This window comes from Chiloscyllium punctatum, chromosome 11, assembly GCF_047496795.1.
Source record: "Chiloscyllium punctatum isolate Juve2018m chromosome 11, sChiPun1.3, whole genome shotgun sequence".
Lineage (NCBI taxonomy): Eukaryota > Metazoa > Chordata > Chondrichthyes > Orectolobiformes > Hemiscylliidae > Chiloscyllium > Chiloscyllium punctatum.
In genome coordinates, this window is record NC_092749.1 from 28,252,734 (window position 1) to 28,267,295 (window position 14,562).

Sequence of the window (14,562 nt, forward strand, 5' to 3'; positions counted from 1 at the left end):
TGTCTCCATGCCATGCTGTTGATGAAAAAGCCCAACATGATTTGCTTGCTGTAAGCCTTGGCTTGTTTAAAGGGTAGTCACTATTATTACTATACAAGATTCCAGTGATCCACTACCTGTAAGTACATGCATACACCTGTAAAACAGGATTAAGTGTGTGAGGTCATGAGGTGTCATTTATTTATTCAATATGATTATTATTGCAATCTGTGCTGAGCGGTATCAGGTGTAACCGATACCATTTATTGTGTATCAATGATACATTGGCAATGGCATTTTAGTGAGATGGGAATTCCACAACAAACCACTGTTTGGCCCACTACATGCTGACCCATGTAACATGCAGAAATACCAACTAATGCTGGAGAACCACTAATTTGGTTAAAGAAGGTCTTTGGGCTGCACAAAATTTGCTGGTGTTGCCAAAATAGAACGTTTCAGACAACAGATCATTGCAGTCTGGCACATTCCAAGGTCCAGGATAATATACTATGGGATGCAATGAAATTCAGGGCAGCAATCTCATAGGTTCAATGAGGAAAGCGTACTGTTTGAGGCCCTCCTGCCACCCTGCCCCAAAGGAATGGAACCTATGTAAAAGCATTCGGGGCATATCCACTAGAGAATGTTTGACGTGATATGTAAATATATGTTGTGCTCAGAACCTGTGATGGTAATGCAGTGAGACATCTCATGTAGTGTATGGATAGAAACTGGTCTGAATTGCACTATATATATATATCATGTACTGTATGGACAGAAACTGGTCTGAATTGCACTCTCTCTCTATATATATATGTCATCCAATATAAACTATTATGCTTTACAAATGTTATAGTTTTGGAAATAGCAACTTGATCGTAATGGAACTAGGTGGATTGAAACATGGATATTTCATGTAGAGAGGGCACTGTTTCTTTGTTAAAGTGCAAACAGTAACAGATGTGAAAGTAAGTTATATAAAAAGCCAACATTATGTTGCAATGGAGCAACGATCTCTGAGCAGCATTGGAAACAAGATGATAAGTAAATCAGGTTACTTACTGTTGCTTGTGACTTGTTTGTTTCATTCCCATTGACTGGGTGTTGTTTGTCATTTCACTGACTTGATATTCAATTGATATTACATCATGTGAAATAACTTCTCCTTCCAGGTGGAGTGGAAGCCATATCAGGTGGGGTCAGCCGTTTCGACTGAGACATGTTACAACAGGGAAGTACTTGAGCCTCATTGATGAGAAAGGCCTTCTGTTAATGGGCAAAGAAAAAGCTGATGTAAAAAGCACCGCTTTCTGCTTCAGATTGTCCAAGGTATTCCAAAATACTTGTCATGTGATCTGACTTAATTAATGCTCTTGCTCAGCCTGTGAAACTGAAGCTATTTTGTATATTTGTACAAATTATGAAATTAAACAACTTAGACTTCAACTTAAAAGAGAAAAGTTCAAGAGACAATTTAGGCTTAGCAACCTTGCAAAGAAAGTAGGAATTGCATGGATTGGATTCCACAAAACACCAGGTGTGAGCAAAAAAAAGGAAGGACTGAATAAACAGACATAAGACAGAGGAGCAGAAGTAGGCCATTCAGCCCATTGAGTTTGTTCTATCATTCAGTGAGATCAAGGCTGGTCTAATAATCCTCAATACAACTTTCCTGCCCTTTCCCTTACTGATTAAAAATCTATCGCAGCCTTGAATATACTTACGGCCCCAGCCTCAACAGCCTTTTGCAATTAAAAAAAAAATCCACTGATTCACTACCCTTTGAGAGAAGAAATTCCTCCACATACTGAAATCATGCCCTCTGGTCGTAGACTCTCCCATACGGGGAGACAATCTCTCAATATTCCATGACACTCACCTACACTGTGTTTTGAGACAGACAGTTCCAAAATTGCATAAACCTTTGAGAGAAACAATATCTCAATTTTAAAGCCGGCCCCTAATTTTGAAATAATGCCCCCCCAAAAATGGACAGAAAATGAGTTATTTTCCAATGGTTAGATGTCTCCCTTCTGTCAATTTTGTTATCAGCATGGCAATGTGAGTGCATTGAATAGAAGATGAGTTACTGCTTGTTCTCCAATCTGTTGTGATTGAAGCACATTAATATGAATGTGCCATATGTCACAGTAACATGTTGATTACAGTAGTTCTCCCACGCACATCAGGATGGCATTGTTTATGCAGGCTTCATCTGTAGTTAATGACTTGCCATCAATTAAAGTTTGGCCAGGTTTTTCCCCCAAAAATACATGTCAAAAACTCAATGAATTATCTTAATTATTGCAAAAATTAACCAAGCATGCAGTTCTAAGATGTACCACTGAAACCTTCCTCAAAGGTCAATTGCAACTTCAAAGGCAGATTGAGAGAAGGCCTGGTGACCTGTCCATTAAGTTTTTGCCTAAGTTATGATGGTCAACTGAGACAACACCCAATGAAATTCCTGGCATTTATCTTTTTTCCAATTTATTCCTGAATTTAAATTTAAGACTTAACAATTAATTATCTTAAGTATTGAAAATGTCAAACTGCCTTGAGACTCTATCATTCATATCATTAATGTACTTAATTTTTGCCCAAACTTATTAAAGTAATTAAACCCTGCAAAGTATTTTTCTTTTACTTGTTGAATAATTTATACACAGAGTGTTGCCTGTACAATAATTGGTATTTTTCCCCTTTGCTTTTTGTGTTTCTTTTTGATGCAAACATTTTCTGCTGCCCTTAACGTGAAGGAGCATTCTTGTTGCATATAGCCTAATGTATTCCTGTTGATCCCATATACCTCACACAGGTAGCCATTCATCACCTGAGAGGCAGCATCATTCAGTGTTGTCCAAAGTCCGATCTATTTTTCACTTAATCTCTGCACAAGCAGACTTGCAGTGCGTGTGGGATTAATGAGTAACTGCAGGAACCTCATCTGGTTTAATCCTCTATATTATAGGAGTATTGAGACTACAAGCATTGCGGTGACTGGGATTAATTCACATATTAGGACCTAGGGGTCAAATCATTTTTTAAGATCACATAAATTCAAGTCATAATTGATCTTGTGTAAAATTCAACTATCCTCACTGGCTTCGATGTTTCACCCAAAAATACTTACATTTTCAATTAGTTTGTGGAGCAGTGTTGGGAAGCCTGTGGAGTACATTTTCACAATTGCTGTTTTCTCATTCAGTGTCAGAAATGTCAGTGGATATCCTGGGACAGCTGGATTAGTGGTGCTGGAAGAGCTCTCCTTGACTTGTCCGACCTGCCTATCTTCTTTTCCACCTATCCACTCCACCCTCTCCTCCTTGACCTATCACCTTCATCTCCTCCCCCACTCACCCATTGTACTCTATGCTACTCTCTCCCCACCCCCACCCTCCTCTAGCTTATCTCTCCATGCTTCAGGCTCACTGCCTTTATTCCTGATGAAGGGCTTTTGCCCGAAACGTCGATTTCGCTGCTCGTTGGATGCTGCCTGAACTGCTGTGCTCTTCCAGCACCACTAATCCAGTATTTGGTTTGCAGCATCTGCAGTCATTGTTTTTACTATCCTGGGACAGCTGTTTGGTGCTGAATTCAGCACCATGGCCAGCAACTACTATCAGTGTATTATGCTCAGCATTATGGCAGTTCCAAAAGCCCAGCGTGAATTTTAACCTCTTCAAAAATATTACTCATGTAAAAGTTGACCCTGTTTTGCCTGAAAATTTATTCTCAAAAGCACAACTCTTTCATGTGTTTTTATATGGTAGTTCAGTTATCACTTCAGAGATACTGTTGTTTGTCCACTGCAATTTTTCAAATAAATTTTGGCTGTGATGCTGAGTTTGGTTAAGAATGTTGATGTTATGCCAAAGTCACTATCATTTTGCTGTGTTCTGTACAGTGGCTCTTAGTTCCTGAAAAACAACTGTCAATCCAAAGCTATCTTATTGTTATTCTGTCGGAACATTTTTAGGAGTGAGAATATCTTGGATATTGGGAGCTGTCATTTCACTTGTTGCTCGCAAAGAGGTCCTGAAACTGAGTTTTACAAAAGGATTGTATTTATTATGCTGTTCACAACCACTATACATCTCAAAACACTTTACTGCTAATGAAATACTTTTGAATTATAATGATCATTGTTATGTAGCAAATGCACCAGACAATTTGCACACAATTCATTTTGAGGTGTTTTGGATATCCTGGCAGAAAGGGCAGTTCTAATGTTATCTGAACCTCTCTATGGTTATTATTTTGTAAATGTGCTGGGATCTCCTATTCTGAGGATAAATGTAGTTTAAATTTAAAATGTCTGATTTTCCAAAGTGTTGCAGATGGTGTGATTGGGGCTGTGGTTTAAGCTCTGACACTGCTGCTGAATAATTGTTGCAGTGGCCTGTGGGCAAGAATCAAAACCATGCAGATGTATTTGTCGCATCATTTTAAGGGCTTAAATCCTCTTATTAATCAATCCTTGCCAACTTTTATTATTTTTTCCCAATTCCCCACATCTCCTGTCTGTCACCATAAATCTTGCCAGTATTGCAGACTCCCTTTCATGACAGACCACAGTCCTCTATGGGTTTTTGCCTGATGGAATTTTACAATCTGCATCTAAATATGCAACAGGTCTAGCTAGCTCTCCGGTTAAAACATTCCTGTGCCGACAGCCTGGTTACATTGAGATGACTAACTGAATGCTGTGAGGCATTTCCCGCCATGCTATGACCATCAGAGGGAGGGAAGTCACACCATTGCTTGTACTCAATTTTGCCTGATTGGTAAATTTGGCACCACCAATAAATAAAGTAATTAATTGAGTCTTACAAGTTCTCTGTTGCAGGTTTCTGGATCTGCCAGTTGGTATAGCAACCAGAGTGAAAAGACCATGACTGGCACTTGAGTCTTGCTCCCTGCTTTCTGGGAGCAATCTGATAACATTTCTCAGTCATTTTTCATGTGTGAGGCCATATGTCATTTCTTCCCAGGGATCATCACAATCCTTCATTTGCCTGAGCTTTATGCGTGCACAGATTGACTAATATTAATAAGTTAAAGATCTGAACAAATGTATCCTCACACATGGCTGGAGTGCTGAAGCCAATAGTAATAACACTCACTTTCATCCTAGCTGTGAGCTAACTCAATGCATGAATTAAAGCATGGCCCTCTCCTGTTCTGTATAATGCAGTGCTATATTAATTCTTGCATTTATCTATCAAGATTGAGATTCAAGTTGGCTTCCAACATTCTGTGGTGCAATTTACTAGAAAGTGTAAAGGGACAAAAGAATGTGGGAATAAAGCACACAAACCATTTAAAATCATTGGGCAGGCTCAAAAATATAAACAAATCTCTAATAGAATATTGATCTTCATCCCAGGGGCCTCAATTTCAAAGGAAAGAAAGGTATGTAACAGCTAAACATAACCTTGGCCAGCTTCTCATATGGAGTTCTGTGTTCAGGTAGATCCTTATCTAGAGAACTGTGTTCAGTTTTGAAAGTGGAAATTCAGGAAATATTTACTAGCTATGACTTCTACTGTGTGATAACATGGCATAAAGACTTTTGTGATGAGAACAGAGAACAGGTCACATAAGTGCACTTAGTATTAACTTGAGTTAGATAGGGTTTGATGCATTCAGTGGTGGAGATTCATCATGGACTTTGCCCAGAGGGATAAAAGCAGTGAAAAATAGTAATACCTTGAAATGAATATATTTGTCGTACTGGAACTCCATTTTGAAGTGTACAAGCTGAGTCAGACCAGTATGTGTCTTTTGCAGGTTTAACTGCTTTTTGTTAATGGTTGGGTAAAACTGATGACTGCTGATGAAAAGTCACTAATTTGACTTGTATATTTGTGCAATAAAAACAAATTAAAATTATATAATTCTACTTTCAGGAAAAACTGGATACAGGAATAAGAAAAGAGGTAGATGGAATGGGATCTCCAGAGGTTAAATATGGAGATTCGGTGTGCTTTATTCAGCACCTAGACACTGGACTTTGGCTCACCTATCAGTCTGTAGATGCAAAATCAGCTCGGATGGGAACTGTTCAACGTAAAGTAAGTCTTTTCTTTTGGATGTTGGTGACATGACTGCATTTCTAATTGCCTCGTTCCAACTTAAATGTAGGGTGTAGTTTAATGTAGGTGATGGTATATCGGGCCAGTGTGGATCTTTCATAATCTCTTTTTTTCTGGAAGGCCCAATGAATTAGGTTCCAATCTGGAGTGTGACTGGGTGGTGGGCAGATGTTCATTAGAATCAAAGTCCTCAGACTGAGGATGTTCTGCCTGTAGATCATTGTGACTAATTAGAGGCTGTCCACTTTTCATTGTGTATCAGGGTCACTGTAGAGCTGGTGGCAGCTGCTGCTGTTAACAAGATCATTCAGAGGCTCAGGCCACAGTTTATTGATAACAGAAAGGAAAGCCATGCAATGGCAGTCACTGGGGAGGTGTTTGGTGGTGGTAAAGCCCCCCATACCAGCAACATCCTGATAAACCTTTTCTTTATCCTCTCCAAAGCATTCACATCCTTCTGGTGGTGTGGTGGCCAGAACTGTATGCAATATTCCAAGTGTAGCCTAACTAAGGTTCATTAAGCTGCAGCATAACTTGTCTATCATTATACTCAATGCCCCTTCCATGTCATAGGCCTTTTTTACTATCTTATCTACCTGCACTGTCACTTTCATTGATCTGTGGATCTACACATCCAGATCTCTCTACATATCAATACTCTTAACGATTCTGCCACTCACTGTACAATGATAAGTATCACATATTAGACTACTCAATAAGATAAAAACTGACGGTGTTCGAGGTAATGTATTGACATGGATAAATGAGGGACTACCTACCAGAAAACAGGAGAATGTGCACATTTTCAGAATGGCAACCTGTAACGAGTGCTGTGCCACTGTTATCAGTGCTGGGGCTTTAATTATTTGCAATATATGTTTATGACTTGAATGATGAAAGTAAATGCATTATAGCCAAGTTTGTGGATGACTCAAAATAGGTGGGAAAGCAAGTGGTGAGGATGACCCAAAGAGTCTACAGATAGATAGAAACAGGTTAAGTGAGCAGACAGAAACTTGACAGATAGAATACAATGGGGAAATGTAGGTTGGGCAGGAAGAATAGAAGAGCTGAATATTATTTAAATGGAGAAAGACTACAGCAATCAAAGGGACAGCGGGATTTGGGAGTTCTCATCCATGAATCACAAAAAGGCTAGCATCCAAGTTCAGTGGGTAATAGGGAAGGCAAATGCAATGTTAGCCTTAATTTCAAAAGGAATGGACTGTAAAAGTAGGAAGGTTTTGCTAAATCTCTACAAATCACTAGTCAGACCACAATTGGAATACTGTGACCAGTTATTGAACGAAAGATTTCCTGATATTATGAGCAGTCCAGAAAAGATTCACTGGGCTGATACCAGCTTTAGAAGGACTGTCTTTATGAGAAGGGGTTGAGTAGATTGGGCTTGTACTTGTTGGAATATAGAAGAATGGCAGGCAATCTTATTAAAACATACAATTAATACATGACAGATTAGATGCAGAAAGACTGTTTCACCTTGTGAGGGAGTCTCGACCAGACAGCATAACCTCCGAATGAGCGATTACACATTTAAGATGGCGATGAAAAGGAATTTTTTTCTGAGCAGGTAGTGAATCTGTGGAGTTCTTTACTGCAGAGGGCCACTGAGGCCCCAAGAATATTCTGAGACAAATAATCTTTTAATCAATAAGGGAATTGTAGCTTGTGAGGAAAGTGAAGTTGAGGATTATCAGATCAGCCATGACCTCATTGAATGGTGGAACATTCTAAATGTGCTGAGTGGTCTACTTCTGTTTCTACATTTGATAGTCTTATTGGAAGGATGAAGCTTCTAAGCAGGAATGAATCACCATGTAAAAGGATGTCAATTGATGGTGTGGCAGGAAGACCATCACTAAATTAGAGTGGTGCTGGAAAAGCACAGCAGGTCTGGCAGCATCTGAGGAGCAGGAAAATCAATGTTTTGGGTAAAAGCCCTTCATCAGAAATAGAGGCTCTATTCCTGGTGAAGGGCTTTTGCCCGAAACATCAATTTTCCTGTCCCTCGGATGCTGCCTGACCTGCTGTGCTTTTCCAGCACCACTCTAATCTAGACTCTGGTTTCCAGCATCTGCAGTCCTTGTTTTTAACCTAGAAAGACCATCGCTGCCTTCTGACGATGTGATAATGTTTATTTGCAGATTCCTCTGTAATCAGAGAGAAAAAAAAAATAAGGCAACAGGTGCAAACATAAATTGTTGAGATCTGACTGGAATAAAAATGTTTTTCATTTAGGCCATAATGCATCATGAAGGCCACATGGATGATGGCTTAACTCTTTCACGTTCCCAGCATGAAGAATCAAGGACAGCCCGGGTTATCCGCAGCACAGTGTTTCTGTTCAACAGGTTTATTAGGTATGCTTTCTTTTGAGTATGAGTTAGTTCTTATAAACATGTACAGTAGCACCAGTGCAGATTTAAAGCAGTTTTCTAGAATCCCACAACTCCAAGTCATCTCTTGGATCACCTGATGGCTTGAAGGGCTTTTACTGTGCTGTTTTTGACTCTATTAATTCTGTGAAGCTATTATTCAGAATTAAACCATATCCCCTTAACCCCAAACCCACAGAGTAATTCACAGACAAGACAAGATAACATAACTTTACAGAATTATTCAGGGTCAGAAAAAATAAGTGAGAAAGGTACAATTCCACAGTTAGTCAAATGTAAAAATTCATAAACTAAAATGCATTGATTTCTCCTAGTTCCTTTGATTCCTTTAATGAGATCAAATTGCTGACAGCTACAGAATGATGGACGGTCTTCAGACCAGATTTCATATTCAGTGGGCAATTGTTAGGAGACCTGAGATTTGAAACTTCATCAGGTTTTCAAAGTATTTCACTCAGAGAGAGAGCTTTTAGTTGGTTTTGCCTTAAGGCTTGTCTCTTGCTAACTGGGAGTCTCACAGAGAGAAAGAGTGAGAGAGAGAAAAGTTAAACCTTCTTTAACCCAGAAATGTCCAAATCAATCCATATTTCGGTTTTTCATAATCCATAAGTATATATGTATTCTTAACAGTTTATTGCTTTTCTATAACAGATCTCTGTCCAGTGTTTGAAAGATATCAATTTATTCATCATGGTTTAATCCCTCTGTCAAAACTGCAGGCAGCAAATTCATATTAGTGCATTAACCATTTGTGTACTAATGTCGCCAACAGTAAATTCTAGGCTTCATTAATATGTTGCTTGATACCTCTTGGACTGATGTGCCATGACACTTGGACTACAGAATAAGACACTATGGCTTGTGGCTTTTGGTTGTATTTGTAGGCGAAACTGCCTGTGATGCCACAGTTTATTGGCTGGGCAAGCACTACATTTACTAAAGTTTCATTAAAATGTTCATGGGATAATTTTTGCGTAATGTCTTCTCAACATCTGATCAACACTGCAGAGGCTCAATACACAACAAAAATAGAAAATGGATGATTTACATATTCTAAATATATGTAGTAGCTGTGATTTTTTTACAATTCATTTCAGGATGTCCTTGAGTTTTTTTAAAGCTATCACATTCTTTTAAGCTTCACCTCAGATACTAATTTGTGAGTTATCATGGGAGCTAGGGTAGTTGAGCTGTCCCCACATAGGTGCAATCAATATTCTATTCGGCATTCCTGTCCCTATGAACTTGGAGATGGAAATCTTGAAGCAGAATGGAAGAGGTTGCCAGTACAAGTTGACTGTAGTGTCCAAAGTTACTTCTGTGTGTTCTTTCGCAGCTTTGTATACAATGGGGGCTTGCCAGGAAGCAGACAGGGGGTAGCCAGCATTTGTCCCAGTTGTAGTAAGAGACAGAAGACTTGTCTGTCAGAGGACTGACCGCTTAGACTTGTAAGGCAATTTGTACAGGATCGAAAAGTGTGGCGCTGGAAAAGCACAGCAGGTTAGGCAGCATCCGAGGAGCAGGAGAGTCGTTGTTTTGGGCATAAACCCTCCATCAGGGATTTGTACAGGATGTCACATATAATTAAATGTTTCAAATATCCAAACACAACACATTTGCTTTGCGAAATGAATCATTAGCTCCATCAACCTGTAAATTCTTATCTCTCCAACTTCTTTAATCTACCTCATACCAACAAGCTGCCAGAACTCATTATAGTATCAATCATATCTGATTTTGATTAACTCTTACAATGTGTAATTCAAATATTCTCCATGCACTTTGTCTTCACACTTCCCCTGACTGAAGGTATAATCTGATATTTCTAATTACTTCCCCAGTGGGAATGCAGTGAAGACAGATCTCCAGAGGCTCCATCATGACATCTGTTGAGAATGCTAGTGTTGCAATGCACTTGCGTTTTATTAATTGAATGAGTGACTGACTAGAGGAAGGGAAGAAAATAAAAGCAGGGCTTTACTTTTGTGTTGGGGATAGACTTTTAAATCCTTCACCTCAGTTATTTGGATGCCTCTAAATGCAAAATCTACTGGGCACTTTTCTAATGCTGTTAGTATTGTTGTCTCTTTTCTTTCTGCAGTTTCTGGTGCCAATTATTACTCAGCTTTCCCCTCCCATTCGATAGGAAGCTGGTTCTCATGATGCTCTCACCCGCAGAATTTCTGGTCAAACCTCCTTTAGTAAGACCTCCTTTAGTGTGACTTAGAGCCAGAAAATCATAACACAGAAGCAGACCATTTGGCCCATTGTATCCATACTGTCTCTCTGTGAGAGCAACTCTGCTAGTACCCATCCCTGTTTTTTCCCCACAGCCCAACAAATTATTTTTCTTCAGATAATAATCCAATTCCCAATTGAAGATCACAATTCAATCTCTGTCCATCACATTGAGGCAGTGCATTCCAGAACCCAACCCATTCCTGCATAAAGTTAGCTTCTTGATATGCTATCTCTTTAAATTGTTGCCCTTTGGTTATTGAGCTTTGCACCAGTAGAAGGTTTTTCCTTTCTGTCTCTGTTCGGACAGACATGTCTGCCAAGTATCCTCTTAACCTTTCTTCTTGAGGGAGAACAGTTCTAACTTTGCCAAACCATCAGCATAACTGAAGTCTCTTATTTCTGGAATGATTCTTGTGAAACCTTCTGCAGTCTCTCCAGGGCCTTCGCATCCTTCCTAAAGTGTGGAGCCCAGAATTCGTTGTAGCATTCCAATTGAAACTGCACAAGTGTTTTCCAAAGTTTCACTGTGATTTCCTAGCTTTTGTACTGTCTCAATTTATAAAGCTTAGAATCACATCTGCCTTATTAAACCCTTTTTCTTTCTGTCCAAGGTCAAATACACTGAAGGAAAAAGGAGCCCTGATAGGGTCCACATTGTACTGGTGAGAGTATCATAAGAATCACCTTTGTTTTCAAATGAAACAAGCGCATGCAGGTTAATTAGAGACATGTCAGGCAGGAACCCTACCCTAACCCCAACCCTGCCCCTAACCCTAACCCTAACCTTAACCCAGCAAGTGCTCCACACATGTCCTCAAACTACTGTCACAAAATTTGGGGATTGTCAAAAGAATTTTCAGGCTTTTATTTTCTAATTAGAATTTGCTACAGCTTCATTGAGTACTTTGAAAACTTCTGATTGACCAAAATTCTGCTTCATGAAAGAAGTGAATTTCTATCAATTTTTATCAACTTGACAAATTGTTCTGGCAGCAAGTTCACGTGATGAAAGTTTAAAACGATCATCATGATCATTGACATTTGGATTTATTTTTGTGGCTAATATTTGGCTGTATTTTCAGGGGCCTTGATGCTCTCAATAAAAAAGGGAAGTCCACAGCTATCGATTTGCCCATTGAGTCAGTCAGCCTGAGCTTGAGGGATCTGATTGGTTACTTTCAGCCACCTGATGAACATCTGGAACATGAAGAGAGACAGAACAGATTGAGAGCATTGAAGAACAGACAAAATCTCTTCCAGGAAGAGGTAAGCAGCTCTCCTTTAGAGGCATTTGACTCTCATTATTAATCTTCGGATGATTTAATCTGAGGTTATGTTAATAAGTTAACTGCAAAAGAATCGAATGTACAATATACAGCTCATTTCTATTTGATTTGAAAACCTGTCAAGTCGCTTTTGTGATAATAATACCAAAGTTTTATTGGCATAGAACAACCCATATAAAAAAAAAATGCTGAAAATTCAATATATAGTGATCTGCAAATTTATCTTCATACATTCACTTGCAGGGAATGATTAATCTAGTTCTTGAGTGCATTGATCATCTCAACGTGTATAGCAGTGCAGCCCACTTTACAGATGTAGCTGGGAAGGAAGCAGGAGAGTCATGGAGAGCAATTCTAAATTCTCTGTATGAATTACTTGGTAAGGTGGATGTTTTTGATCTTTCATTTCAGTAGATTTACGCGCAACATTTTTCACTTGATAATTTAAATCATTAGTTATAACAGCAATCCAATTCAAGGTGACCACTTTAATCATTTTCAAAATTACACTGAATCTTAGGGAACGTTGTGGAAATAGCTAGGACTTTAACAGATATCTTGGCGGCATACTTGAATACGGGGAAGGGCCCAGAGGATTGGAGAATTGCTAATGTCCCCTTGTTTAAGGAGGGTAGCAGGAATAGTCCAGATAATTATAGACCGGTGAGCCTGACGTCAGTGGTAGGGAAACTACTGGAGAAGATACTAAGGGATAGGCTATATAGAGGAAGCTCGATTACTGAATACTAATTATCCAAAAATTGGATTATCTGAAGGAGATCTCGAGGTCCCAATAGACTACATCAAAGACATATTTCCAATTCTGATCACATCTTTTGTTTGCAGTGATTAAGCAGGCACCGTCTCCAAATGACTGAACTCCTACCCTCTCTCTCTCTCTCTCTCCCCACACTTTCCCTGGAGCTCTACAGAGGGGTGTACCATAAACAACGCCCCCCCCACCCCCCAAATAATCTGACCAACATTGTCCTGTACAGGGCAGAGGTGGAACCTGTCAAAAAGTTGCAGTAAAAAGCTGTGTGTCTGCGCGTGTGGATGCGTGCTTTGGAGACTTACCCCACAAAGACAGCAGAAACAGCAGTCTTATTGTTGGTGCCCAGTCCGGCTGCCCCAGAGAGGAGGTGGGGACAGTACTAGACGGGGATGGGGGGGGGAGCGGGTGGGCAGGGGAGGGGTATTTCTGGACAGGAATGAGGGGGCGGGGCAGTGCTGGACAGGGATGGGGGCAGGTGGGGGGGGTGGTGGTGTTGGACAGTTGGGTGGGGGTGGGTGTTTGATGGGGGCAGGGGCAGTGGCGGGGGGGGCGGGGTCTTGCGCGCTGTGTGCTTCTGCAGTCTCCTGAATGAGGAGCAGACTTTAAAAACTCTGAGCCCCAGAGGAAAGGCATTTAACCATTTAACCAAATAATCGATTATCTGAACGAAATAGTATCCCTTAGTATCCGAACGAAATCTGCCCATCTCGTTCGGATAATCGAGGTTCCCTTGTACACCCATTTGGAAGAGAATGGGGTTATCAGTGATAGGCAGCATGGCTTTGTGCAGGGAAGGTCATGTCTTACAAACCTATTAGAATTCTTCAAAGAGGTGACAAAATCGATTGATGAGGGAAAGTATGTAGATGTCGTCTTAATGGACTTCAGTAAGGCCCTTGATAAAGTCCCCCATGGTAGGCTGATGGAGAAGGTGAAGTTGCATGGGTTCCAGGGTGTTCTAGCTGGATAGATAGAGAACTGGTTGTGCCACAGGAGACAGAGTAGTAGTGGAAGGAAGCTTCTCAAAATGGAGACCTGTGACCAGTGGTGTGCCACAGGAATTCATGCTGGGTCTACTGTTGCTTGTGATCTACATAAATGATTTGGAGGAAGGTGTAGGTTACCTCATTTGTAAGTTTTCAGATGACACTAAGATTGGTGGAGTAGCAGATAGTGAAAGAGACTGATAGAGAATACAGCAGGATATAGGTAGATTGGAGAATTTGGCAAAGAAATGGCAGATGGAGTTGAATCTGGACAAATGCGAGGTAATGCATTTTGGAAGATCCAATCAAGAGCGAACTATACAGTAAATGGAAAAGTCCTGGGGAACATTGATGTACAGCAGAATTTGTGTGTTCAGGTCCATTGTTCCCTGAAGGTGGCAACACAGGTCAGTAGAGTGTTCAAGAAGGCATACGACATGCTTTCGTCCATCAAATGGGGTATTGAGTACAAGAGTTGGCAGGTCAGGTTACAGTTGTATAGGACTTTGGTTCAACCACATTTGGAATACTGCATGCAGTTCTGGTCACCACATTACCAAAAGGATGTGGATGCTTTGGAGATGGCGCAGAGGAGGCTCAACAGGATGTTGAACCGAAAGAGAGAAAATGCTGGAAAATCTCAGCAGGCTTGGCAGCATCTGTAAGGAGAAAAAAAGCTGACTTTTCGAGTCTAACTGACCCTTTGTCAATGCTCCTTTATTTCACCAGCATGTTGCCTGGTATGGAGGGTGCTATATATGAGGACAGAACAAAAAA

At 40.2% G+C, this 14,562-nt stretch overlaps 1 protein-coding gene across 2 annotated transcripts in view; it reads left to right on the forward strand.

Moving 5' to 3' along the window:
- ryr2a (ryanodine receptor 2a (cardiac)) overlaps positions 1 to 14,562 on the forward strand; it is a 758,045-nt gene that overhangs the window by 324,262 nt on the left and 419,221 nt on the right. For both annotated transcript variants that reach the window (XM_072580564.1, XM_072580565.1), the window contains exons 10-14: positions 1,155 to 1,311; positions 5,895 to 6,059; positions 8,340 to 8,461; positions 11,821 to 12,004; positions 12,268 to 12,403. In XM_072580564.1, coding sequence (XP_072436665.1) covers positions 1,155 to 1,311; positions 5,895 to 6,059; positions 8,340 to 8,461; positions 11,821 to 12,004; positions 12,268 to 12,403 — 764 coding nt within the window. The remainder of the gene's footprint in view (positions 1 to 1,154; positions 1,312 to 5,894; positions 6,060 to 8,339; positions 8,462 to 11,820; positions 12,005 to 12,267; positions 12,404 to 14,562) is intronic.